This window comes from Lycium barbarum, chromosome 8, assembly GCF_019175385.1.
Source record: "Lycium barbarum isolate Lr01 chromosome 8, ASM1917538v2, whole genome shotgun sequence".
Classification (NCBI taxonomy): domain Eukaryota; kingdom Viridiplantae; phylum Streptophyta; class Magnoliopsida; order Solanales; family Solanaceae; genus Lycium; species Lycium barbarum.
This window is the reverse complement of record NC_083344.1, coordinates 102380830-102407785: the sequence shown is the minus strand read 5'-3', so window position 1 is coordinate 102407785 and position 26956 is coordinate 102380830. Positions and strand designations below refer to the sequence as shown.

Sequence of the window (26956 nt, the reverse complement as noted above, 5' to 3'; positions counted from 1 at the left end):
AAATAAGGATTAGAATGCAAGATTTAGATATAAACTTTTATAAGATAGGAAACTAAACAAAATCTTTTGCACAAGTAAGCCGTATAACTCGAGGTACGAAACTATCAAACCGAATATATATTTTGACTAAGTTGCTTGATGTTTCCACTTTTAGCACATAGGATCATAAGAACATTCTTTTTATAGACAATTTTAACATGATAAATAACTATGGTACCCTAAAGATATTAAACAGATTCAAATAAAAAAAGGTCCCAACGCTTGGTTTCTCTAGAACAGAACCATATGAGGTGGAAACCCAAACAACATCCTTGCTAAATAAAAGTTAGATTTGAACACTCTAAATAAAAACGTTAGAAGAAAAGCATATAGGTCTACACAGAAACTCAAAAATATAGATTCAACCATCCGCTTTTAAAGGTATTTTTGTATTCAAACAACAGTACGTGTTTGCATTTTTTATTTCATATAAATATGTGTAATAACTAAATAAGCTGATAAGCATGGTTTCTAACACACATTTCTAGTAGAAAGCTTCATAGACACGTACAACTAAGAGACTTGAGACATCATTTTTTTTAGGAAGAAGCTAACTTTTGCAATCACATTTTTTATAAAATAGAGGAATCCAACATGTTCATTTTTTTCGGCATGCTATTCAAGATTTACAATAGAAATAAACCAACAGACATCAGCAACATTCTGTAACGCATAAATCCTAAAGCATGATATTTAGAACACTTGTATCTTAATAACATAATAAACAGAATGAAGCGAGATTTACCGATTTTGGGTGCAATGAACTGAGGCTTTGAGGTCTTAGATCCACCACTACTCCACCAACAAAATGAGAACTAAAACTCGTAAATAAGCTAAAGTAGATAGTCAAGAGTTGAGAGATTTTTTATGGTTTTCAAAGTTTTTTTTTTCGGCTGGGGTATTAAGAGGAGTATTTATAGGCAAACATTAGGATTTTCGGATTTGAAATTTGAACACCACAAAGAGGATCAGGGGTTGAGATTTTGGCTTCAAAAGATCCGTTTGACAAAGAGGCTCAAATCTCTGAAAAAATAAATTTCTTCAAAAGTTCTTTGGCTTTTAGCTTGAACAAATTGTGTGACAGGAATAAGAGAGGAAGATTTTCTGAAAATGGTGAAACCATTCTGATTTAGGTGTGAAAACGCCTTGGAATTAAGTCCAAGAGGGGGAAAGGGGTAGGGGCGAGCGGTTGAGAAAGAGTGAAAAGTTTGAACCCTAATTTGTTTCCCTATTTTACTTAACTGAAGAGAAAAAGGGCCTAAGAGTGATTTAGGCTTTGGGGCTGATTTGGGGTTTATTAGTGGGTTGTCTGAAATGTTTTTCTTTTTGGGCTTAGTTGATAATTGTATGAGCAAAACTGAGTGGGTTGCGAAAATATGATTTTTTCTTACCTCAAAACATTTCTTTTTTGGGCTTCCTCATCTTAATAACTTAAATGTTTTACAATTATAACACATACTATTTACTATATATATATAGCTAAATAAAATATGAACATTATAACTAGAAAATATACATATAAAGATACTGCCTAAATAATAATACCAGTAATACGAACTATAGTTTTGGTAATTAGCGTAGTGACTATTATTATTATTATTACTACTAATAATACGTAAGAATGATAACAACATAAGATTATAGTAGTACTAATGTTAATAATGAGAGTCATAATAATAGTATTACCGATATAGTAGTTGTATTAAAAATGGAAATAATTACAATAATAGGTAAAAATAGATTATTAATGACTAGGAAGCACAAGGAAATTGATTAGAGGAAAAGTGGGACAAAATTGGGTGTCAACGGTACTCACATCAGTTACCCAAGTTGGACATATCTGATACATTGCAGATGATAAAACCGAAGCATTGGACCAGTTTCAAGAAGGAGATAGTTGCAGCTGTGTTAGGAGCATTTGTTTACTACATTTGGACAGTGAGCAACAGGAAGATTTTTAGATGACACTGTAAATACTGATTTTGTAGTACCATCAACTAAAAACTGTAATTAGAGAGAGAATATACATGTTTAGAGGATCTAGAAAGGCTAGGAAGTGTGAGTAGTTCATTGAGAGACATTAGGTACTCCTTATGTAGTTTTGTTTGGTATGATAATCTTTACAGTTTATTACCAAAAAGAATTCACTAATTCTAAATTCTGAATTTATCACTTGGTTGACACGCCTTCATTGAAAATAAGAAACCGTCACAGAAAGCTCTTCCCAAATGACAATACACATTTAACCCGTTGGAATTAGAGGCGAATCCAGGATTTTAAAAGGATGAGTTCACCATTTTAAATAAAATTAAAAAGAATAAAAGAAAGTGCATTTAGTTGAGATTGATCCCACGACCTTAAGGGATTAAACCCAGGGCTTAACCAGTGCTCCACTCAGTGTAGTTTGACCATATGTCCCTTCGATTAATATTAGATATATTTTAAGAATTATATACCTAATATATTGAGTTTAGTCGGGTGACTATGTGTTCTAGTGACCCATTTTCTATGCCTAAATTCGGCCCTGGTTGGAATAGTGTGTAATCTAGTGGTTCAGTCCAACGACATGGCATTAACTCTGCAAATTCAATGTGTTCATCATTCTCCCACACAGATCTTGAAAAGTCGCATAGGGTCCAATGTATTATGTATGATGTCCTGAAGATTGGGTTATTTTAGTAGAAGTAACGACAATTCGTTCTAATGTTTAATTCGATTTTGACTACCAATTTCTTTCATATGCCGTTGACCAACTTTTTTAAATTACTCCCTCCATTCACTTTTATTTGTATACTAAATTAAAAATAAATTTCCACTTTTACTTGTTCACTTTAGCATATTAAGGAAAGACAACTTTTTTTTTTTTCTTGTTTTACCTTTAACATTAATTACTCATTTTCAAATCATTCTTCAAGTTCAATAAGATTATACACCAATTAATATGGATATTATAATAAAATATATACTTCATTTATTAATTTTTAAGGGGCATGCTGAGTCAAAAATGAACAAGTAAAAGTGAACGGAGGTGGAGAGAATTTCTTTTGAATGGATGTTATCTTCTTTTTTTGAGTCCGTTGTATTTTGCATCTTTAATGTATTCACTATTTTTGATTATTTTTTATAATTTACCCGTTAACCTATTCACTTTTTTTTGCAGAATTATGTTAAGCATTATTTTATGAGGTGTAAAATAGGAAATACAGTATATAATTAATATCTTCCATGTTAATATCCCAGTTGCAGATGAAACCCCAGCTGGCAATTTCAAATTAATATCTTCTAATGGTTGTCATGATTGAATTTTTGTGAGTGCCATGTGATCTGCCATGTTAATTAGACTTGTATGCTCTTCAATGATCCAATTCAAATACGAGCCCTAACTAAATACCTTAAACCTATAGCAAATCCAATGTAACATCGTATGCTCAACATTTTCAGATGCAACAGTTTTATTGTAAGTTCAAATGTTGAGTAGTTTCCCTGAATACCTTTTTCATCCTATATTTGAATATACCTTGTTATCTCACTGTCTATGTTAGTTTCTGTTTTCTGTTTCGTGTCAAATGATGTACTTGGGATGCATTTGTTGGTAGATAAATGTATACCTTATTCTTAATTTAATGCATTTGTGATCTCTCTAAAAAACTAAGCCTCAACACTACCTGTTCCCTTCCCCTGTCTTCTCCTCCACCAATTCCGGTTCTTTTTCTTAATTATATACTGTATTCCACATTTTACCCCTCATAAAATAAAGCTAACATAATTCTGCAAAAAAGTGAATAGGGTAAGGGGTAAATTAGAAAAAATAATCAAAAAATAGTGCATACATCAAGGGTGCAAAATGCAACGGGCTCTCTTTTTTTATTTATTCTTAAGGATTATTAATTAGTTCCTTGTTTTAATGGGCTTGGATGGGTTCCTTGATGAACGCCGTCACTGACTGATATTTTTGGAAAATTTCTAAAATTTTGTAAATTATATTTTAAATTTGCATAATTATGAAAATTACCCCATATTTTAAGTGTCTAACTTATATATATAATGAATACTTAGAACACGCGTGGAAGATCTTCTAAAATTTGAATAAAAAATGTCTAAACTTCAGTGTTTTAAGAGGCGGGGGTACGAGGCGAGGCGTTTTACGCAGCACGGGGCAAGACTAAGCCTCGAGACACAGGGCTTAAGTCTCATGGATCTACGGGCGTATGTCTCAAGTATCTTTAATTCTCTAATTTAATCGCTAAAAAATAAACAAAAGTAAAGTTTTCATTAAAATTCTGCAAATAAATCACCAATAGTATAAAACATTATTATAAATATTATTTGAAAAAGGTAACAACACAAAAAATGATAATAGCCTAGATAATATTTAAAATGAAATCTTCATTCACTTCATCAATCATCTCCAGATCTATTAATCCTTCCCGACCTCAACTAATATTTGCATTGACTTTTATTTGTATATCCTAAGAAGGAGAAGGGCAAAAAGTGTAAGAGCAATGACAACAAATGGATAAAGTTGCTTCAGGAACATAGTGCTATGAAATCTCTATCATATCAATTTCAGGCATAATCCTCTAAAAAAAGTATTTATGGTAGTGTTATTTCTATGCGAGTTACTTTTTTTATTTATATATTTTAGGAAAAATCAGTATAACATGAAAACATGATAACATAAAGTATAAATATCATTATACCAATAATAAGAATCATAATTTATAGCAAAAATACATTTTAAACAATAAGAAATCAAATTTAACGCGTGGAGCGTACGCCTTTACGCCCGGGGCTACGCTTTTGCGTCCGGAACTTACACCCCAAATTCTAGGACATACGCCTTATGGATCTACGCCTTTCATTTATGCCCCGAGGTGTTTGTGGTACGCCCCGCCCAAGGGCTCGCCCCAAAAACGCCTCTGAACACTGATAAACTTATCATGTGTTCAAGTATCCATTGAAACAAGCCATATTTTGAGTGTATAAATGAAATTTACATTTAAGCAGTTGTTAATGTTTTCCTTTTTTATTTTTTATTTTTTAGGTCTCAAGATGTCATATTAGAGGGAACAATACCAATAAAACTAACACTTTCAAATGATATATATGTATTTCGTAATGACATACTCCCTCCGTCTCATATCACTTGTTTACTTTTTTTTTCACACCCCCTTTAAGAACTTATAAATAAAAGTATATTTTTACTAAATTACCCTTGTATATGTCTAATTAATTGCACTCTAATCAATATTGGTACCTTAAAAAACAGTTAATGTTAACGGCAAAGTAGGAAACTTAACCAATTCTATCTTGATTTTGTAAATTGACAAGTATTTTGAGACGGACATTAATAGCAATGTGGACAAATAATATGGGACGGCGGAAGGATAAATCTATCGACATAAACTGAATAACTTTGAGAAAAGGTTGTAATGCGGTTTTTTATCAAATATTAATCACTTAACATTATGTTGATTTTATAGATGGATTTATACAAAGTTGTCTACGCTTTTCTTTTTCTTTCTTAAAGTACTGAAAACTAACGAATTAGATATATAAAAAGTTGAGATATTTAGAAAATTCAAAAAAGTCCAACTGCGATTACACGTAATTAAGGTGTTATTATTTTTTTTAGGGAGCGCTTTTTTTTTAATTGACCTTACGCAGCGCGAACTTAATTTATCCAAGCTCTAAAACGGGTATTAGGGACTGGGTATAAAAAAAGGTAATGTATCTTCCGATGGAAATATCTTGCACATGATCGATTACCTTTCTTTCTGACTTTTCCAATGAGTATTTGTGGATATAAGTTAAGTACACGTGATGATTCTACCAAATGCAAATCATGAAGTACATTATGAAAATCAGATATAACAATAGGTGTAGTAAATCTTGAAATAAACTACTATCTCTCCCAATTTATGTGTCACTTATCACTTCTAAAGAGTTAATTTTACTAATTTTTGAAGCTAAATTGGATTAAGTCAATTCCATATTCTAAAATTAAAATTTAGATTTTTAAAAACTATATGAAAAGTAGTAGTAGTATAAGTTGTAATTTTTCTTACGTCAATAAGATGAAATAATATATTTTAAAATAAGGCAAAGGTGCAAATATACCCCTCAACTTTGAGATTTAGAACAGATATACCCCTCGTTAAAAGAGTGGTGCATATATACTTCTGCCGTTACACAAGTGTAAATATACCCTTTTCGCTTATGATTTTTTTTAAAAATATTTATCTTATTTTTAATTAAAAAAATGCATGTGGCTTTAAACAAATGAGTCTACCCTTTTTTTTGGTAGACTTGTTATGTTAAAGCCACGTGGTAATTTTTTTTTCAGTGGGTCGGTTCTGATTCGTTTATGAAATATTCCTATGGCTTTAAAAAAAATAAGTCTACTCATTTTTTTAAATGAGCTAGAGTCGACCGCTCATAAAACAAAATTACCATGTAGCTTTAGAGAAATAAGTTTACTAAAGAAAATGATAGTCTTATTTTTTCAAAGCCTCGTGACATTTTTTTTAATTAAAAAATAAGCTAAAGAATCTTTTTTTTTTTAAACATTGTTAGAAAAATGGGTATATCTGCACCATTTGTGTAACGGCAACGGTAAATTTGCACCATTTGTGTAACAACAGGGATATATATGAATCACTTTTTTAACGAGGGGTATATATGCTCTAAATCGCAAAGTCGAGGAGTATATTTGCACCTTTTCCTTTTAAAATATTAGTCAATGTTTACATAAGTCCAAATCTTGAAAAGGAAAAAGCGCCACATAAATTGGGAAACACGGAGTAAGTTTAAACTCCCTCCGTAAAAAAAATTGTCTTTTATTTGTTTGTCCTAAAAGTTGACATATTTATATATTTAGAAACAATTTAATTTTATGAGATGATTTACAACCACACAAATATCTAAGGTTTGTTTTGGGACCACATATTTCAAAAGTGTTCCTTTATTTCTTAAACTAAATGTTAAGTGAAACGAAGACAATCTTTTTAGACGAAGGAAGTAACTTATTTGCCTATGCATATCAATGAAGATGGTCACAAATGGACCCCAAATTAGTTCTTCAAGTGCAACTCATGTCATGTTCACGAGTCTTTTTCTTAAAGCAAGTGAAAAGCATCAATGATCAAGAAACCAAAAGCTCAAAAACAATTAGTGCTAAATCACAATCACATAATCAAATTTGTATTCAAGAATCATAAGCTGATCCAACTAGTAGTAACTGATGAATGGTAACATAAGCTGGAGCATATTAAACAATTTTGCCTTGAGAAAACATCTCAACTAGGGAATACCAAGTACCAGAAACCCCAAAAAACACCCCTAAGGCTATTAATCCCAAATCGAAAAAAGCGCCTTTTCGATCCATATCTCCTTTGAATACCTGATAATGAAATAATGCTGGTAAAACGAACCCTAGAACACAACAAGTACTGCTACCAACCAATGACATGAAATCCGCGAAATTTGGAACCAACAAAGCCACCATTGTCACTCCCAAAACAAGTATCCATCTCATCCACACACTGTAATTTCCATCAGAAAATCTCCTTTCAAATACCTCAAATGCTGGATTCAACATCAAGGGAAATGTAAAGAACAAATTAATGCAAAGCCCCAATTTTACAATTGTGCTTAATAGTCCTTTCCCCATATTGGATGTGACTATATCCTTTGTACTTGAACCAAATGCAAAATACCCCATGACACCAAATGTCCCATACATCAAAGCAATCCAGAACATTGACAAGGCCAATATTTTCCCATACTTTGACTTGTCCTTCATTTCTGACTCTAAAGGTATAGCCATTCCAACCCCTTCAAATGAATAAAGAGCCACACCCAAACCATAAAAGAATGTTGATAGTGTCCCGAATGCCTCTATATCCGATGGCCATTGGTTCGTAAAAGTCTGCACATCCTCAACCATAACAACACCCATTGCACCGATCTGTGCAACGTCAGCGAATATACTCAATGGGGCTAAAAGTGTCAATGAGGGAATAGCAGTCAATCCCAATTGAAAAGGCAAACAACCCCATATGTACAAACTCTTGGCCGAGGAAAAAAGAGGAATATCAAAACCTTTTGACAAACTTATAAGATGAGATAAAGTATTGCCGATGAAAATGAGATATCCAATGCAGAATCCAGATTGAGATAGAACAATCATAACATCAACAGCAAATCTACCTATCGGACCACAAACAACGAAACCAAGATCACCAAACGACGAAATCTTGGAATCACCAATTAGAGAAAGATCAAGTCTTTTTCTTGTATCAATGAGAAGCATCATGCCATGGTACGTTAAAGCTGCAACAGAGAAAAGCGTGACAACGCCAGTGATCCAACCAGTTCTCATAAATGTATAAGGGAGACCAAGAACGCCAGCACCAACAATAGCAATGAAGAAGTTGGCAAATGTCTTTGGAAGACAAGATTTTGATGAGTTTTCAAGAAGAGGGGTTTCTTCTTTAGGCAAAAGTGGTCTTGTTGATGATTCGCCAATGGCAACTTCCCCATTGGCCATAATGGCAGAGGTGGAATGACGGTTGCGACCAGAACAGAGCGTCTAGGGAAGAGAAGGGGGTGTGAATGTTGTGATCAAAGGGATGAATTCTAATGGATGTAGGAAACCATTTTATTTTTGTTTTGTTTGATTCTTTTACCTATCACATGAGATCTACTCTATTATGACACCTGTAGTTATCAAAATCTTGACAACACCTTTGCGTTTAAGGTAAGTTCAGAGGCTGTTATGAAGCAATGTGTCCAGTTGTTTATTGGATATATAACTTCTCCTACTTCTAAGGAGAATTCTGTGGCAAAGATGCATTTTGTTAACTAATTCTATTTATTATGTATGTATTTGTTATGGTTAGAAAGATATTTATCATATTGGAGTACTAATTATTGATATTCCATTTATTAGTGGATAGATATGGTTAGAAAGAAGTTTATGCCTGCCTATTCATTGTGAATGTGAATGGATATTACAGTTTATGAAATTAATTTAGACCCCCTATTTTGCTGTACAACTCTCCTTCTAACTATCAACAATTGACGTTCTCTCCTCTTTATCAGCGGAATGTGTATTTTGCCCTTGTAATTATCAATACTTCCCTTTAAGTATTTTTTTTATTGTATATGATTATCTTGGTGTTTTACCTGTAGTTTAAATTATATTATACATTATTATAAATTATAAATTAAGTTCATTCAAATTATAAATTGAATATTTGTTTATAAATTTTGTTACAAAAATCTACCGTTATTTTTTTTATGATTTTATTTTACTTTAACGCGCATAACGGTGTATTTTTTTTGTTGAAAAGAAAGCTTTATTAATCACCAGAACAAGAATATGAGGCATCCCTCCCGACTCTATCTATATGCAATAACAATTTAATTATGTATTTAAGTTACACTTTCTCAATAAAAATTCACAGAAGAGGATTAGAAAGAGAAATTAAAACGTCACACCTAGGATTTGAACTTTTCCCTAGAATGATTTTTAGCCCCTTTTACCACGTTACAACAATTTCTCTTACCAATAAGGGTTGTGGTAGGATGGGTATGATCCCTCCATGCTTAATTAGAAGTCTCGTGTTCAAACTCTTGATATGGAAAAAATTCTATTAGAGAGTGTTTCCTCCTTAAATGGGTCTTACACGGATCCGGATTAGTCGGAGCCCTATATGAGTACCGGATATCGGGTAGGTAAAATTTATATATATATATAAAAAAAAAAAACATTTTCCCTTAGGTCAAGGTGGAATCAACAATTTATATATAACTAAAAATTCATTTTTCCACTAGTTGTACAATCCAATCTTTCAGCAAGGGATTTAATTGAACCTTCTTGCCTCCTTCAATCTCTGCCTTGCACGTTACTCTTACACTCTATTGTGCATATGAGGACTTTAGAATTTTGATTGTCACTGCTGAAATTTTTAAAACTATAACTTAAAATCCATTTTGTCATGCTGTAAAATTGGTGAGACGGACTGGCACCCCGATACCTTAACTTTGAATGAGCAAACTATCACTATACACATCAACAGTACTACCCATATACGCATATGAATTAGGAGCTTTAAAACATATGAAAGATGCAACATTCACATCATCATAGATATAAGAAAATATACAAATGAAAGAGTTATTTATTTAGCCATATAAGTCCCCTTACAAAAGTACATAAACCGACCCACTACGTTTATGAGCCTCTATAACTTAATGTTTCTTCTCTTTCATTCGTTTTATTAAAACTTCAATGTTTGTAACTGTCGAATTCAACTCCATCAATTTCCTTCAAGACATTTTTTGCACTTTCCTGACAACCTTATCTCTATCTTATGTAACTTCTATGATTTATAATCCTTCAGAAGATCTACAATTATGGTCACCTAATGACTCAGGTTGGGACATCATAATTAGTATCTATCCAACTAAGAGAATTGACAAGCTTGCCTTAATTAGGTTACAACTAATATGCAATAAATGATTTCTTACCTTAACCACATAAAATTTTAGTTATATGCACTTATTGTGTAAAACCTATAATATAATACATGTAAATCTCTATGATAAGTATTAATCCATCCATCCCAAAATAAATGTCATGTTAGCAAAAAAAAAAAAAAAAAACTGTCCTGAGAAATAACAGTTGAATTAGAGATTCAAGACAAAAATTAATATCTTTTTCTAACTATACCCTTATATTGAAGAACTACTTTTTAGTAGTGCTTAATTCTCAAGAAACATTTAATAGTCAAAATATGGGTAATTTAGTAAACTACGCATTCTATTTATTGATTTCTTAATGAGGGTGAAATGAGCTAAAACAACACGTATTTAGGGACTGGGGAGTAATTGATACTCCCTCCGGTCCAAAATAATTGAGGTTTCACAAAATCAAAAAAGTATTTAGTTCTCTTTTTCAAATTCGCCCTTGACACATTCTCATATTCCCATGTTAATTATGTCAACCTAAGAAGAACAAAAAAAAAATCATAATTACGGGTATCTTAGTCAAAGGTCCTCTTAACTTTTAGGAGTGAGTGTATTCCTTAATTCATGTGCCCAAACTTAAAACGTCAATTATCTTGGACCGGAGGGTTACTATCATATATAGAATACATTGATATTATAAAATTTTAGAGTAATATTGTATCAATGTATATAACTTAAATCCAATCATATATTTTTATCTGATGGTGGTTAACGGTTTCTCTCTTTCTCACTTTGTTAATCATTTATTTCAAGTAGTAACTCACTCTCTTAATTATCATGGTTATAGCATATTTGGTCAACTTTACAAAATCTGCTTGGTTTGATTTTTCTTTTTTGGTAATAAGTGCTTTTTGATTTCTTTTTTAAAGAATACGTAGTAGTTTGTGTTTGACTTGTCAATTTGAAAAAATACATTTGTTAATATTAGAGAGCAAATAATTTGTACTTGACCAAACTTTCAAAAAATGCTTCACCAAAAAACCTATTTTTTAGCTTCTTAAAGCAGTTTCCGCTACTACTAAAAAACATCCTAAAAGATCAGCCAAATACTTCAACTCTCCAAAATAAAAACTTAAAAAACACACTTTTAGCTTGCAGAAGCTTTGGCCCAGGCTATAGTATCACTAGCCTAAACCCGTCAACCGGGCTAACCGGAACCGGACCGGTAACCGGTTAGGGAACCGGCCGGTTTCCGGTTAAAAAACCGGAACCGCTTAACCGGTTCCGGTTTACCGGTTTGAAATCCCAAACCGGAACCGGTCCAGTTCAAAGTCGTTAAAACCCTTTTTTTTTGTTTTTGTATTATATATATATATATATATATATATATATATATATATATATATATATATTATAGTATTTATTAGTATATTGTAGGTATATTTACATATGTTATACAAGTTTATAAGTAAAGTTTAAATATCTACTGACTAACAGGCTAACAGCAAGTCAGCAATACAGAATAGTGCTTTTTGTATACATATATATATATATATATATATATATTAAGTTATATGCTTAAGTTATAGTGTTATACTACATATACCTAAAATATAGTAAGAATATACGTATATATATCAATATACTTAGGTTATATAACTTATATATATACTAGTTATGTGAGGCCCGTGCTAAGTGTCACGACCCAGCCCCGTAGGCCGTGACTGGCGCCCTAGTTGGGCACCCTGACATACTTGTTCAATCAAATCACACACAAATAGCATATACGACCATAAATGCTCTATGCCGTCTCAAACCATGTCAAACTGTTCAAACACATCTCAACGCAACCGTATGCGGATATATATATATATATATATATATATATATATATATATATATATATATGTCAAAAAGCCGGCAAGGCTATCAAATGTATCAAAAGCCGACAAGGCTAACAGATGTATCAAAAGCCGACAAGGCTAACGGATGGCGCAACGGCCCAAAACATATACAAAGTGCACGCCGACAAGGCTGCCATAACGAATAGGGTCATACAAACACATCTGTACAGAAGTAGGCACACACACCCACAAATACGTCTACAGACCTCTAAACAGACCAACAGAACATATGGCGGGACAGGGCCCCGCCATACCCCTGAACAAATATGTACATACACAACGAACAAAATGTATACCAAAATATGTGCTCTGAAATGAGAAGAGCACTCCAACGGCAGAAGGGGGTGTCCTAGACTGGTGGATCACCAAACTGTGCGTCTGTACCTGCGGGCATGAAACGCAGCCCCCGAAGAAAGGGGGTCAGTACGAAATATGTACTGAGTATGCAAAGCAGAATATACAGAAGCAAACCTGAGACATAAACGAAATAGTAGTACAGAGAATAGGTACAAATCCATCGTATCAAAATGTTTACTTTAAAAATATGTAAGTCATGCAGAAGGTACAGAAGAATATGGTCGCCCGCCCGTCGATGGCGCCATAACACAGCATCACACCAGAAAGGTTTCAAATCTCCGAATCCCCGTCACATATCATAACCCAGCATAACGCCATACACACCATAACATCATATATAAGTGGAACCCGACCCTCTTTGGCGAGTAGCTCGGTGAACCATAAGCACAACATAACTCCGGAGTATATCAAAGTGCGCATGACAACAGAACCGGCCCGGGACTCGGCGAAGGGAATAACAGAATGCACGAGTAGAGTCGTGAGTAGTCATATGCATAAAATCATTATCATAACCTCAAACATAAGTAAAATGATCATACTTGCAAATCGAAGTAATAGTTATATCAAATTCTTTCAAAAGTTCTCCGAATTACATAAAAGAACGTCGTGGGACCCACGGAAGGGTATTTATCCGAGTCGGGCCCGCCTATAGAAATCATACTCATCATAAGCCATGCAAACTCATACGAAAATATCAAAACAATCCGAGCCTTTATGCGAAAGATATGGCATTCAAAAATTTCGAAATTCTTTAAAGTGAAACCTTTTTATACAAAGTTCGGAAGGCGATTATTTCAAAGACGTAATGGTTCATACTTTTATCAAATCATACATAAGAGTGCCAAGGAATATATATAGATCATATCGTGCTCGGATTTCGAATCATAGGATTTTCCTAAAGGTTCGTAATCTAGCCTATCCAAGCTAAGGCATGCCAAAAGAAGGAAGGTTGGGGCTTTACATACCTCGAACGCCCTCCAAGCTAACCGATCTAAAGTTAATCCCAATCTACGCCTCGGGCTCCCCAAGGCCTACAAATATGCCAACGAATATCCAATATTAACCATAGGCACTTAAGCAATTTATTTATCCCAAACTAACTCTAAATTCTACAGGAAATTCGGCAGCATTTCCCCTGTAAATAGGCCAACCCGAGAATTTATCTCGCTCAAAATCAACAACAACAACCACAATAACCAACCTAGCAACATCGATAATCAATTCGAAATGCAATATTACATTAATACTCTCTTTTTCATCATTCAACAACATTCATAATAACTAACTCGACGGCTTACATTCAAGCCACAATATCGCTCGTACATCCAATTATCAACCCGAATCTTTACCAACAATATTCAAAGACATTCTAAACAATTCACAATTTTTTTCCAACAATCCGATAATTTAATCCAATGTGGCCGAAAACAGCCCCCAAAAACCAAGAACAACCCTCATTTCACATTCCTCAATTTCAATTCATGTTTTGTATCAACAATCCACAATATAACAATGTCATTTTCATAAATATACAAATTACGTCAAACGCACAACAAGCAAGCAAATCAGCCCACACAATCTCAACATCAATCTTGAGTCATTAAAATGCTCATTTCCGACTAGAATTCATAACGACGACAACTAAAACGCTAAGCGATAATAATGCGGTCTTCGACATATTATATGACCCACATTCGTCCACACTACACATATACATATGTTGATGGTCCTCATAAATAAAGATTACATTAAGTGCATCAATTCTCCAAATCAGTCCGCACATTCACCATATCAATTTCGGGACATTAAACTCTCATTTCCAACATAAAAGTCATCACAACAACCATTTCGACGCTAAGCGATATTAATTCATTCTTTGCTACAAATTGGAGGCTATATACACGGCTACATACCCACCTATATACATACATCGATAGTTCTCATTCATTTCTTCACCCTACAACAATCAACATACTAAATAGAGTTAATTCTTCACTTAGTCACAACACTCATTTACACAACTTCACACACCATACACGACCCAACTTCCAACATACTACATTTCATAATTTTTCATCCATATTGACATACTATAATATGCATACAACATTTATAACTCAAAAACAAGATTAGAACTCACCTTTCTTCTTCAATCCACCAATAGGCTAGGGTTTGCAAATCTCTTAAATGAAAGACTTGATCACTCCAACAATGCTTCCAAGTTACTTAGGGACCTCTAATTAGTTGATTTGTACCCAAGAAATATTTTTAGAGTGGCTCAAAATGATCTTGGTTTTCCATGGTCTTGGCCGTGAGCCATGGTTTTGGTTCCTCAACTTCTTGCTTTATTTTCTAAGTGTGGGAATGTGAAATGAGAGAAAGATGACTAAGTGGTCATCTTTTAAGTCCCCTTAAAATATCTCCTATTGTATTTGGCCCACACAATGTGTTGGACCAATTAAAATTGGCCATACAATGTGTGGGACCAACTCCCCACTTACACGGCCACAATGCCTTTTTTTTTGGCTAAATTTTTAAATTCCAAATTTATTAATTGTGGTCCCAATTTTTCCTAAGTGTTCAATACCAACAATTTCTTATATAACTTATAGCTCAAAATAAAATCAAATGGTCAAAAGTTCTGACTTCAATTCCCGGAATGGTCTTGGCCTTAAATTATCATAGTTACTCCGGGTTGCCCCAATGTATAAAAATACGGGACGTAACACTAAGCCCGGGCCCAAACTCAAGATATAAAAGTAGATATTTTAACTAAAGAGATATAATTTGTGTTAGTACAAGTGTACAACAACAACAACAACCATATACCCATTGTAGTCCCACAAGTGGGTAGTTATATGAAAGCAAAATTTTCATTCCACTCCTTTAATATTTTAACTTCCATTTTGATGAAATTATTTACTTCAAATCAAACGTGGAGCCAGAATTTGACATTTATAACTTATGTATCCTAATTTTCTGAAGTTATTTAATTCTAAATAAATAATCTATACATAGTTAATGAATTTTTAAGACAAATACATAATTTAACTTGTGCAGCGGATGGAGCTGCTCCTCTCTTAATTAAGGATTAGGGGTTCAAACATGGATATGGAAAAAAACTCTTTGGAGGAAGCGCTACCCCCGAATAGGCGCGATACAGTGCGAATTATCTGGATTAATTGGGCTCAAATGCGGATATCGAGCACCAACCAGAAAACCAAAGAACATGAAAAATGAGGTAGGAGGTTCGATAACTTTTGAAAAGTAGACCTTAAAAATAAAAAATAAAAAAATTGACTTAAATAAATAAGTTTAGGACCTAAAAGTAATTAATTAATTTTTTTTTTAAAATTTGGAAATTATTGTGAGGACTACAAAAGCCCCCAAGTTCGATAACTTTTGAAAAGTAGACCTTAAAAACAAAAAATCAAAAAATTAACTTAAATAAATAAGATTAGGACATAAAAGTAATTAATTAAAAAGTTTTTAAAAAATTGGGAAATTATTGTGAGGACTACAAAAGTCCTCACATTTGCTCTTATATAATATAGTAATATATATATATATATATATATATATATATATATATATATATATATATATATATATATATATATGTTTAAGTATACTATATATACTTATAACTTATATATTATAACTTATGTTATTTATAGCTTAATTTTTTTCTAAGTTTATAAATTCGTATATACGTATACATATATATATATATATATATATATATATATATATATATATATATATATATATATATATATATATATATATATACCTAAAATATAGTAAGAATATACTTATATATATATCAATATATATATCAATATACTTAGGTTATATAACTTAATATATATAAATATGTTTATGTAAGTTATACATATATATAAGTTATATATAACTTAAACATATATATATATAACTAAAATAACTAAAATATACTAAGAATATACTTATATAAGTATATTCTTAATATATTTTAGTTATTTATATAAGTATATTCTTAGTATATTTTAGTTATTTTTCAAGTATATAACTTTCTAATTTTTAATTTAAGTAGATGTATATTATAAGTATATTCTTAGTATATTTTAGGTATATTCCTAACTTAATAAAAGTAAAAATATGAACACAAGTAAATAGAAGAAAACTCAATGAACCATATATTTTATTCATTCTTGGATAACATTTATTTGCAAGTTGTAGTTTTTTTTAACTTGCAAATAATACATGAGTTGTACAGAAATAGTAGAATAATAAAATCACCAATTTTGAACCATTTCGTTAATTCCCCCCACATCATATTCGGTCATGGAAATATCTTCAAAGTCTTCCATTTGGTCCGGTCCACTAGCTATCAAATCTTCAATTTCTTCCTCTTCGCCTTCCTCCGCTTCTAAGTTTTGGTTGCGTCGCTCCGATCTTATCCAATCACGAATGCACACTAGTACTTGCAAGCTAAAGCCGGATAATGAATGTCTATGGTTTCCAATTTGCTGTCTTCCTTGGCTAAATGCGCTCTCCGAAGCCACGGTTGATACTTGAACCGTAAGGATATCTCCAGTCATTCTTGAAAGTACCGGATAACTTGCCTTGTACTTCTTCCACCATGCTAAGACGTCCAAGTCATCCAGTTCCTTGATATCCACATTTGGCTGCATCAAATAAAAGTTATATTCATCAAAGTTTGCAGTAGAAAAAGAAGTTGACTGTGAATGTAAAACTTTTAAACCCGACAAGCCCTTTTTGCTACTCTGAGAAGTAGTAGGGCGTGGAGCAACGGGTGTAGCACGTTCTTCCAAACTAGAATAATGAGTAAAAACTTTACAAACTCATCATCAATAGCGAGTTCGGCTTCAGCTAAAGATGGTTGAACTCCCTCTTCAATTTCTAAAAATGTATAAATTTGACTAACCAAATTTTTAGTATAAGACACTTTTAAACAACGATTTAAAAGAGAACCCAATATAAATAAAGTTGGGATGGGAAAAAAATATTTCTTAAATTTGATTATCATTTCAAAAATAACCACTTGATAACCGGGTTTATATTTATACTCTTGTAAAACTCTAGCTATTTCCGCTAAGTAGGCTAAAATTCCGGTTACTGTGGGATAGAATTGTCTAGAAAAAGAAAGAGTTGCATTATAAAAATTTTCTAAGAGGTCAACACATTCTTTAACATCTTCCCAATGCATAAAAGTTAACCAATCCGCACTATTAATATTATATTTGTTGTGAACTTGTTGTATGGGAATCCTATACTCATATGCTTGTTGTAGCATAATGTAAGTGTAGTTCCACCTAGTCTCAATTTCTACTTGAATTTTCCTAGGTCTAAGGTTATTTTCCACACAAGCATTCTTAAAATCTCTAATTCTTCCCCTATTAGCATTACAAAAAAGAAACGCAACCGCATCTCTAACTCTTTGAACAGAATCTTCAAAATGCACAAGACCATCTTTAACAATTAAGTTTAAAATGTGACAACTACATCTTACGTGAAAAATATTTCTTAGCGGAGGGTTTAGTTCTCTTTTTATAAGACCTATCGCCTTTGTATTATTAGAAGTATTATCTAAAGCAATACAAAGTGTTTTTCTATAAATGTTAAAAAATCTCATAATAGTAGACATTGAATCCGCTAAAAAAATTTCATCGTGACGACATTTTCCTTCATCATATAAAAAAGCTATAATTCTTTTTTGCATAACCCAGTTGTCATCAACCCAATGACATGTAATAGCAAAAAAATCTAACTTGTTAAGACTAAGACCCAAATCAGCGGTAAGACAAACATTACAATTTAAAGAATTAAATACATGGCGCAAATAAAATCTATATTTTTTAAACAAATCTATAACATCAGCTCTACAAGTACTTCTAGGAATACCCTCAAATAACGGATTATAACAACGTTGAATGTAAGTAACAAACCCCAAACCCGAGGGAAAGGAAAATGGTAAACAATCATAAGCTACCATTTTAGCTATTTCTACACGCTCTTTTTTCTTGTCATACTTAAAATTTCTACCGGTTTGTAGGTCTATCGTCATTTGAATACCCCCCACATTTGAACCCGTTTGCTCTCCCCAAACATCCATATGTTTGGTTCTCATATGACCATTTAGTGTACCCGTTCCACCATTCTTTCCAGTTCCTTGCTTAAAACTAAATACTTGTCCACATAGGGTACATGTAGCTGATTGGTTTTCCCTATTTTTAGTCATAAATTTCCAAACTTTAGTTGTTGGCTTATGAGTTCTAGGCGATTTGTCTTGTGTATGTGATTGTGCAGGACATGTATCTCCTGTGGGATTTTCGGGGGGTTGTGTTTCATCATCATCATCATCTTCATTAAAAGTGTCGGTAAAATGTTGTTGCATTGCCTCATGACCTAAAAGTGGATTATTTCCACCAACATCAATACCTAAATTAGGTGTTTCTTCCACAAATGTTTCCTCATTAAGCCCACCCCTAATAATACCACTACTACTACCGGCACCACGTCTTAATCTCTTTGACATTATTAAATAGAATTAATTTAAATCACAAGAAAATAAATCACAACAAATTAAATTGCGTAAATTAAATTGCGAAAAATAAATTGCTAGAATTAAATTGCGAAAAATAAAGATAGAGTTGGAACGAAGGTACCAAATTGCCGGATTAATTTCCAACAAAGTGAAGGCGGTTAGAATTGCAAATCCACCAAAGCTACTTCGGATTGTTGCAAAATCACCAACTCCACCAACAATATTATAATTGCAAAATTAATAATTGAAACTATAATAAGACTTTGTAATATTTATTTGAGAGAAATATAAAGTGGCTAATTATTGCAAAGTAACTATAATTGAGAGATTGAGATTTGAGAGAAAGAGAAGAGTGAATTGGTGTGAATTAAAATGAAAATGAAGAAGGGTTTATATAAGGGTGGGGGATGGGTTAAAGTGTTAAAAAAAAGTTTGGGGGGTTGGGGGGGGGGGGGGGGGGGCAAAAATTAAGTATATGACCGTTTGGCAACGACCATTTTTGCAAATGGACCGTTGCCAACGGTCCATTAACGGTCAGAAGCCCAACTAACGGCTATAATTAAAAAAAAAATTAATTTCACCGGTTTTAACCGGTTTAACCGGTCCGGTTCCGGTTTCAAAAAAAATGGGAACCGGACCGGTAAAGAATTAACGGTTAACCGGTTCCGGTTCCGGTTTTTACCGGTCCGGTTACCGGTTTTAACCGGTTCAACCGAACCGGTTGATGGGTTTACACTAGCCCCGTTAGGTCCAACCAAAGGGTTGGCAATTGCAAAATACAAATACTTCCAAGTAAGTATTGATATACTAAGGGATATGTGGAATAAATTATTGACTTATGTGAGGAAAATATATGGAATATACTGTTGACTTTGATGAGGAATATTGATTATTACTTTGATAATGCCAACTAAGGTGCATTGAATTTCCCTTTATCCATGCATTAAGACACTAAGATATTGTAACTCCCAAATCAACTCATCATGATCAGCTATGCAAGAAAGACGCAGTAGTAAAAACATTTATGTAGCAAGCTTGCATAGTAAATACCAAAGGCCCTTTAAATAGTACATGTTTACACTTTCAATCCAAACTCAATCCCCACAACTGGTCTCTTGCTTCCTTTCTAAAAAGAATTGTCTTTGTTTTTGAAGTTTTAGCCATGGCAGAGAAACCAAGCATGGGTCGGCAAAAGATCAAAATTGCCAAAATAGAAGTCAAGAATCACCTCCAAGTTACCTTCTCCAAACGTCGTTCAGGACTTTTCAACAAAGCTAGCGAACTATGTACACTATGTGGGGTTGAAATTGCCATTATAGTTTTCTCCCCTGCAAGAAAAGCTTACTCCTTTGGCCACACTAATGTTGAGTTCATTATCGATAGGTTTCTTTCACGAAATCCTCATCCAATCTCCAATCGACTTCATCTTTTTGAGGCCCATAGACATCACAATGTTTGTGAGCTCAACTTGAAACTCACTCAAATTCTTGATGAGCTTGAAGTTGAGAAGAAAAAGAGTGAAGCATTTAATCAAATGAGGAAAAATTCTCAAACCCAATATTGGTGGGAAGCCCCTATAGGTGAACTTGCCTATCATGAGCTTGAGCAATTAAAATATTTTATGGAAGACTTGAAAAAGAATGTGATGACTCATGCAAGCAAGATTATGGTTGAGAATAGTAATTCTTCATCTTTCTTAGCTGAGAATGGTGTTGGAATTTTTGATAACTATGACATCAAGCCAATTATGGATGCTTCAAATTACCCTCATAACCATACATTTGGTTATGATCATGGATTCTTTTAGTCCTTTTTCCTCTTCTTTTGGTTAAATTAATCTAGCCAGTACCTCACTGGTGGCCTTTGGTCTGAGTATTTCATTTCTCAATTTGTGTATTGCAGTTAAGCCACAACAAGATGTTGGCTGATCTCAATAGAGTTCATTAATAAATGACAGTAATACATTGTAACCTTCTTCTGTTTTTATCATGTTATTATTTACCACTCATTCAAATCATATAAAATGATAGTGTAAGGAACTTTTACGCTATCAGTATAGCCTAACCATTTTATTTTTAAGTTAACTAGTTCCACTTATTTATAAGCAGTACCTTTGGCTATCTTTTAGGTAAATAAAAGTTCTCTAACTATCAAATTTAGTCACGAGGACAATGAGTGATATTAGCTTTGACATACTGCAAGCAGGAGAAGTTCATTGTGAATGTAAATTGTCAATAATTTGATGGGAGTTCCCCATTTTCCTTAAAATATTCTCAGAAAACACATCTGGAAGATGGTGGGTATTTCACTTGTATTCTGCTCTATGCAGCATGTTAGCCTTTGTGAATTCTCAGATCCTATTAGCATCAAAATTGTACAACTCTTCAATGATGTACTAATACTAATAAACTAAAACTTTGATTTCACGAACAGACTTAAAACATTCCGAATAAATAGATATAGAGTAAAACACACCGCATGGAACCAAAGGTAATATTGATAAAATCCAATTTCCTTAACAACAAAATAAGCTACTAATTGGCAGACAGAAGCTCCCACATTTTACTTTGTTCAAAAAAATCATTCCTCTGCAGCTTCAACACAATTTGATAATCATAAAAAGGAATAACAATAGTCTCGCTCGTCATTTGTTACTAACACTGCTTGTCAGTGCCAACAAGTTGTTGAAGACGCCGAGCATGCTTCTTTCCTAACCTATGTGTCTCCATCACCTTTTCAGAGAAGGTCCCTATCTTGCATATCTCACACCAAAACTGGAACCTTCTATTCTCATGTTCCTTACTGTTTTGCTCGTCATTAGCTGTATTATATGTGCTCTTTCCCAAGTCACCTGCACTGTCATCTATCAACAAGGATGCATCATTATCGATTGGACCTGAGGATCCTTCCTCTGATTTCTTCTCTGGTATCCGATCATTGCAAGATTCCGCAAGCTGGATGAATTTTGGTTTCTTTGAGAAAAGACCAATGCTGCAGTTTTTCTCGTCCTTCTGTGTGCCTAAAGCAGCCTCCTTGCGTTTGTGTTTTTTTCCTTGGAGGTGGTCATTCAGGCCGCCTTGATCTGTAGCACTTACCTGACAAAGTGCACAACGCCACTCGTTAACATTTTTCTTCAGAGCACTGCTTAATGAAGGTTTGTCAGCAATCTCTGCTGTTGGTGTTATAGCTTTCCGTTTTGCTCCAGAGAGAATTGTGTCTGGCTTAGCCTGTATCAACGCCAAAATAAGCACTTATCAGAAATTTAAACACCTCGTAAATGGTTTACATATCTGAAAGCCTCTTGACGATTTCATAAACATAAAGAACGCACACCCTGAGCACATGCAGTAATTATAGACACTTGCGTAGACAGGCATACCCTGCAAATGCCTCAACTCACACTAAAGACAGGAGAGCACCAATCAGAACAATGCAACGACAAAAGATGAAGAAATCTACACAATGAACCCCCAAAAAAAAAAAAAAAAAAAAAACGATGAAAGTATCTCTGTTATCAAACAACCCTCAACATTATTTACAACTTTGCCCCATGCAATAAGATGAAAGCAAGGCAACTAGAAGAAACATAAGCACTGATTTTACTTCACTAACATTACTGGATTGATAAGTACAAAAATTCAATGGAAAAGACAAATAACCACGGTGGATTGATTATGTCATAAAAGGATCTATAGCACATTGTATGTTGATCAAAGCATTGGATCTCCATTGAGAAAAATAACAAGTTTCCAAGTTTGTCAACTGGCAAGGCAGTCAGTTCCAGCATTGGACCTTATTAAGAATGACAGTGATGGTTTAATTGGATGAGATTAATCCATTTGATGCTTTTATGAACACTATGTATGGTTTTGATTGAAATTGAGAAGCTTAAGACTGCTGTAGTTAATAATTTTGATAAAATTCCCATCTGAAAAAGTTAAATGATATGGCCAAAGAAGAACAACCTAGATGAGCATGAATAAATTCGTGGGAAGAATTATCCCCTGTGAAGATTCAGCTTCAGATTTATGGGAACGTTGAGAATGATGAAGATCCTTTGGAGGAAGAATTTATGAAATAGGCGGAGAAAATCAAGGCCAAGAAACTATCAATAGTTGACCATTAAAAATTGAATATCCTCCTTTCAGAAAGAACTTCTACACAGAAGTCAAGGAAAATTCAAGAATGAGTGCTGAAGAGGTTTCTGTTACAGGAAACAGCTGAAATTGAACATCCCATGGCAAGGCTGTTCGGATGTTCAAAATCAAGCAAAATATTGCATCAGATAGGACTGTTCTCCAAGATCCTAGACAGTACAAGTAAACTGAATTATGAGAAGCCCATGCCTATTCAAGCTCAGGCTCGCCCAGTAATTATGAGTAGCCGAGATTGCATTGGGATTGCTAAAACGGATTCTGGCAAAACCACGGAATTTTTATTACCACAGCTGGGACATATTAAGGACCAGCTTTGTCTGATGTGTGGAGATGAACCTATTGGCCTGACCTGATAATGGCCCCTACAGGAGAGGTTGTGCACCACTTTCATAGTGATATTAAGAGGTTTGCGAAAGTGATGCGGACCAGTGTATTAAAGGTTCTGAGGTTGCTCAACAAATTAGTGAATTGGAATGAGGTGCCAAAATTGTTGTGTGCACTCCAGGTAGGATGATTGATATCCTTCGCGAAAGCAGTAGGAAGATTATGAATCTGCTAAGAGTCACTTGGTCATATAAAGCTGATTGAATGTTTGATATGGTATTTGAACCTCTTACCACAGGTTCTCCAAAACCAGTGTTTAAAAAGACAGGGGCGTAAGGCGGGGCGTTTTACATATGCCTCGGTGAGGCGTAAGCCCCGAGGCACGGGGCGTAAGCCCCATGGATATTTAATTTTTTGTATCTCATAAAATAATATAATTATAATAAATATTTTAAATAGGTAAAATTACATAAAAAAGAAAAGAAAAGTGTATATATATATATATATATATATATAACCTTACAAGTATAAACAATACAATGAAATAAAAGCTATTATGAAATGCAAATCAACTCTAACATCTTAACTTTCAAACAATGAAAAATCACAATTTGTTAAAACAATATTACTATCATTCTATTCATTGTATCTCCCTATAAACAACTTTATCAGTATTATAATTGAAACGTAACTCCTTCATGAATAAAAATAAAATTACTTTCAAATAGAGAAATAATAAAATATGATAATTTGATACATAGGACAAAAGACCAATGACAAGTGAAAATTCACAATTCGGTTATGTATTTTTAAAAGAAATATTAAGTGATATTCACCCTCACGATGTTCTCATATAGTAAATATGCAATACTACGACTTGTTATTTGAGTTATACCCAATCTTCTTATTTCGGTAAATGAAAAATTATTAAGTATCAATCATTTGTTAAAGAATTATGAGGGTCAACGGTTTTAATTAAGGAATTTAACATATAATTGTGTAAGAACTGTTAGGCGAGCCCCGAGCGTTGGGCGTTAGGCGTGTTTAGGGCGTACAATCGGGCGCTTAGGGCGTAAGCCTCGCAGGAATTAAGCCCCGCACGTGAGCCCTGAGGCATTTTGCAAGTGCCCCGCCTCGGGGCTCGAACAGCCTTTTAAAGCACTGTCCAAAACACATGGCGGACGGTCCAACAGTCCTGTTCTCCGCAACTTTTCCTCACGAGGTCTAAATATTAGCTTGTAAGTTTAAGGTATTGAAAAAACCTGTTGAAATACAGGTATGTGGTAGGAGTATTATCATGAACAAGGATATATTAACACAATTGAGTGAGGTGAGGCACGAAAGTGAAAAGTCCACCGCATCCGACTTTAAGGAGTAATGTATGTAATTTGTTGATTGCTACTAGTGTAACAACCAGTGGCTTAGCTGTCAAGGAGCTTGAACTGGTTAAAATTCTCTTAAAGAGCAGAAACATAAAAAAAAAAAAAAAAAAAAAAAAAAAAATCTACTGTAAAAGTAGGCTATATAATTATATAATACTATATAAAATCATGGTAAGGAAATACGCTATTGCTTCTCGGCAGCTTTTATATGCTTCAGTTCATAATCAATTATGATGTTCTGAACAATTATGAGGACTATGTTCATCGTGTTGGTCGGACAGGTCGAGCTGGTAGGAAAGGTTGTCATCACAATTATAACTAAAGATGATGCATGATATCTTGTAAAAGCTTTACAATTGTGAAGCAAGTTGTTCCAGATCACCTGAAAGCTCTTCCTGATAATTTCATGGCAAAGGTGAATCAGGGACTTGAGCTAACTGTTTATGGTTGTAGTGGTTTTTAATTTAATGAAGAAGAGGATGAATTGTAGAGCAGATAAAAAAGCACGGGCAAAAGAATATGGATTTGAGGGAAATAAATCAGATTCCGAGAATGAAGATGAAGGAATTAGAAAAGCAGGTGGGAACTTCACTCTTGTTGCTGCTTCCAAAGTCGGTATAGCTTCGGCAACTCCAGTTTCAGCTGCTCAGCTTCTTCCTACTGGTGCATTGCCAGGTATACTTGGTATTAATATAGCAGGTGCAACACCAGTTGTTGCTGGAAATTGACTGCCAATTGTCTCTAATGATGTGGCAACCAGACAATGTCAACTGCTTTGAACTTGCAGCATAAAGTAGTAAAGATTCAGGCTGATACGGTGTCTGAACATTACGAAGCAGAACTAGAGATAAATGATTTTTTCAAAATGCTTGCTACAAGGTATCAAACAAGGAGACTCTAGGTCCTAATTCTGATTTGACAGAAGCTGCCCTCACTAATCGAGGACAGTAAACTCCAGCTGCAATTGTTCATTGAGGGCCCCATGGAACAATCTGTCAAGAGAGACAAAGCATAATTGAAACATGTTTTCGAGGACATTAACATGAAAGCATCATATCCTCCTGATTTGGCTCAACCGGGCCATTACTCAGTTGTATAACGATGAATGTCGTTGCCATTGATAATGTTTCATTCTGACTGTTATCTATTCCAGGTAAATAATTTCCTAGGTTTGGTTGCTCGATTTAGAGATGACTTACCTTGTCATGATATAAACAGGTTTAAATGGATACATAATTATTCTCCCTAAACTTCTAAATAGCAGCTTCATCAAAAAGGGTTCAAGTCATGATAATTAATCCTTTCCTGTAGAAGTGATACAACATAAACATCTAAACCTCCAATTACAATAATATAAATTCAACTACAGTCCCGTTAGCTTTTATTATATCCAGAATGTCAGTATCCTCTGCAACATGGAAAGGTAAAATTCAGCAGAAGCAGTTATGTGAAATATAACATTCCATGAGTTCCTCATTAGAATTATAAACAGCATGCTAACTAAACTAGTCACCAGAAGACCAAGACCGTGACTAATGCGGACGGAGTACCTATAGGAAGAAAATCAGGGAACCTAGGCATCTTTTCAAGAATCGAAACAAATATACTTTCTCCATTACAATTATATTAGCCCCTACGTATGCCACCTCCCTTAAGTTTGGAGGAATCAATTCAGTGTTGAGAAAGAGGAGATTGAATGTCCTGCATTCCAAGAATTTACATTCCGCAGAAACAAATTATAAAGAGAAAATTTTCTTAGTTCTAAGC

At 33.7% G+C, this 26956-nt stretch overlaps 3 protein-coding genes and 2 pseudogenes across 3 annotated transcripts; 3 read left to right on the top strand and 2 right to left on the bottom strand.

The window, feature by feature from the left end:
* Positions 1 to 7196: 7196 nt before the first annotated feature.
* LOC132605198 (amino acid transporter AVT3B-like) lies at positions 7197 to 8881 on the bottom strand. The gene has a single exon (XM_060318414.1). The coding sequence runs from the start codon at positions 8588 to 8590 to the stop codon at positions 7310 to 7312; it is 1281 nt and encodes a 426-aa protein (XP_060174397.1). The 5' UTR covers positions 8591 to 8881; the 3' UTR covers positions 7197 to 7309.
* Positions 8882 to 20488: 11607 nt separating this feature from the next.
* LOC132608044 (agamous-like MADS-box protein AGL62) lies at positions 20489 to 21133 on the top strand. Its single transcript, XM_060322119.1, has one exon. The coding sequence runs from the start codon at positions 20489 to 20491 to the stop codon at positions 21131 to 21133; it is 645 nt and encodes a 214-aa protein (XP_060178102.1).
* An 847-nt stretch (positions 21134 to 21980) lies between these two features.
* On the bottom strand, positions 21981 to 22703 carry LOC132608042 (uncharacterized). Its single transcript, XM_060322118.1, has 2 exons — positions 22698 to 22703; positions 21981 to 22553 (listed from the first exon to the last, which is right to left on the bottom strand). The coding sequence occupies exons 1-2, from the start codon at positions 22701 to 22703 to the stop codon at positions 21981 to 21983; spliced, it is 579 nt and encodes a 192-aa protein (XP_060178101.1).
* A 119-nt stretch (positions 22704 to 22822) lies between these two features.
* LOC132608041 (DEAD-box ATP-dependent RNA helicase 42-like) lies at positions 22823 to 24143 on the top strand (annotated as a pseudogene).
* Positions 24144 to 24446: 303 nt separating this feature from the next.
* On the top strand, positions 24447 to 26288 carry LOC132608040 (DEAD-box ATP-dependent RNA helicase 45-like; annotated as a pseudogene).
* The last annotated feature ends 668 nt before the right edge of the window (positions 26289 to 26956 follow it).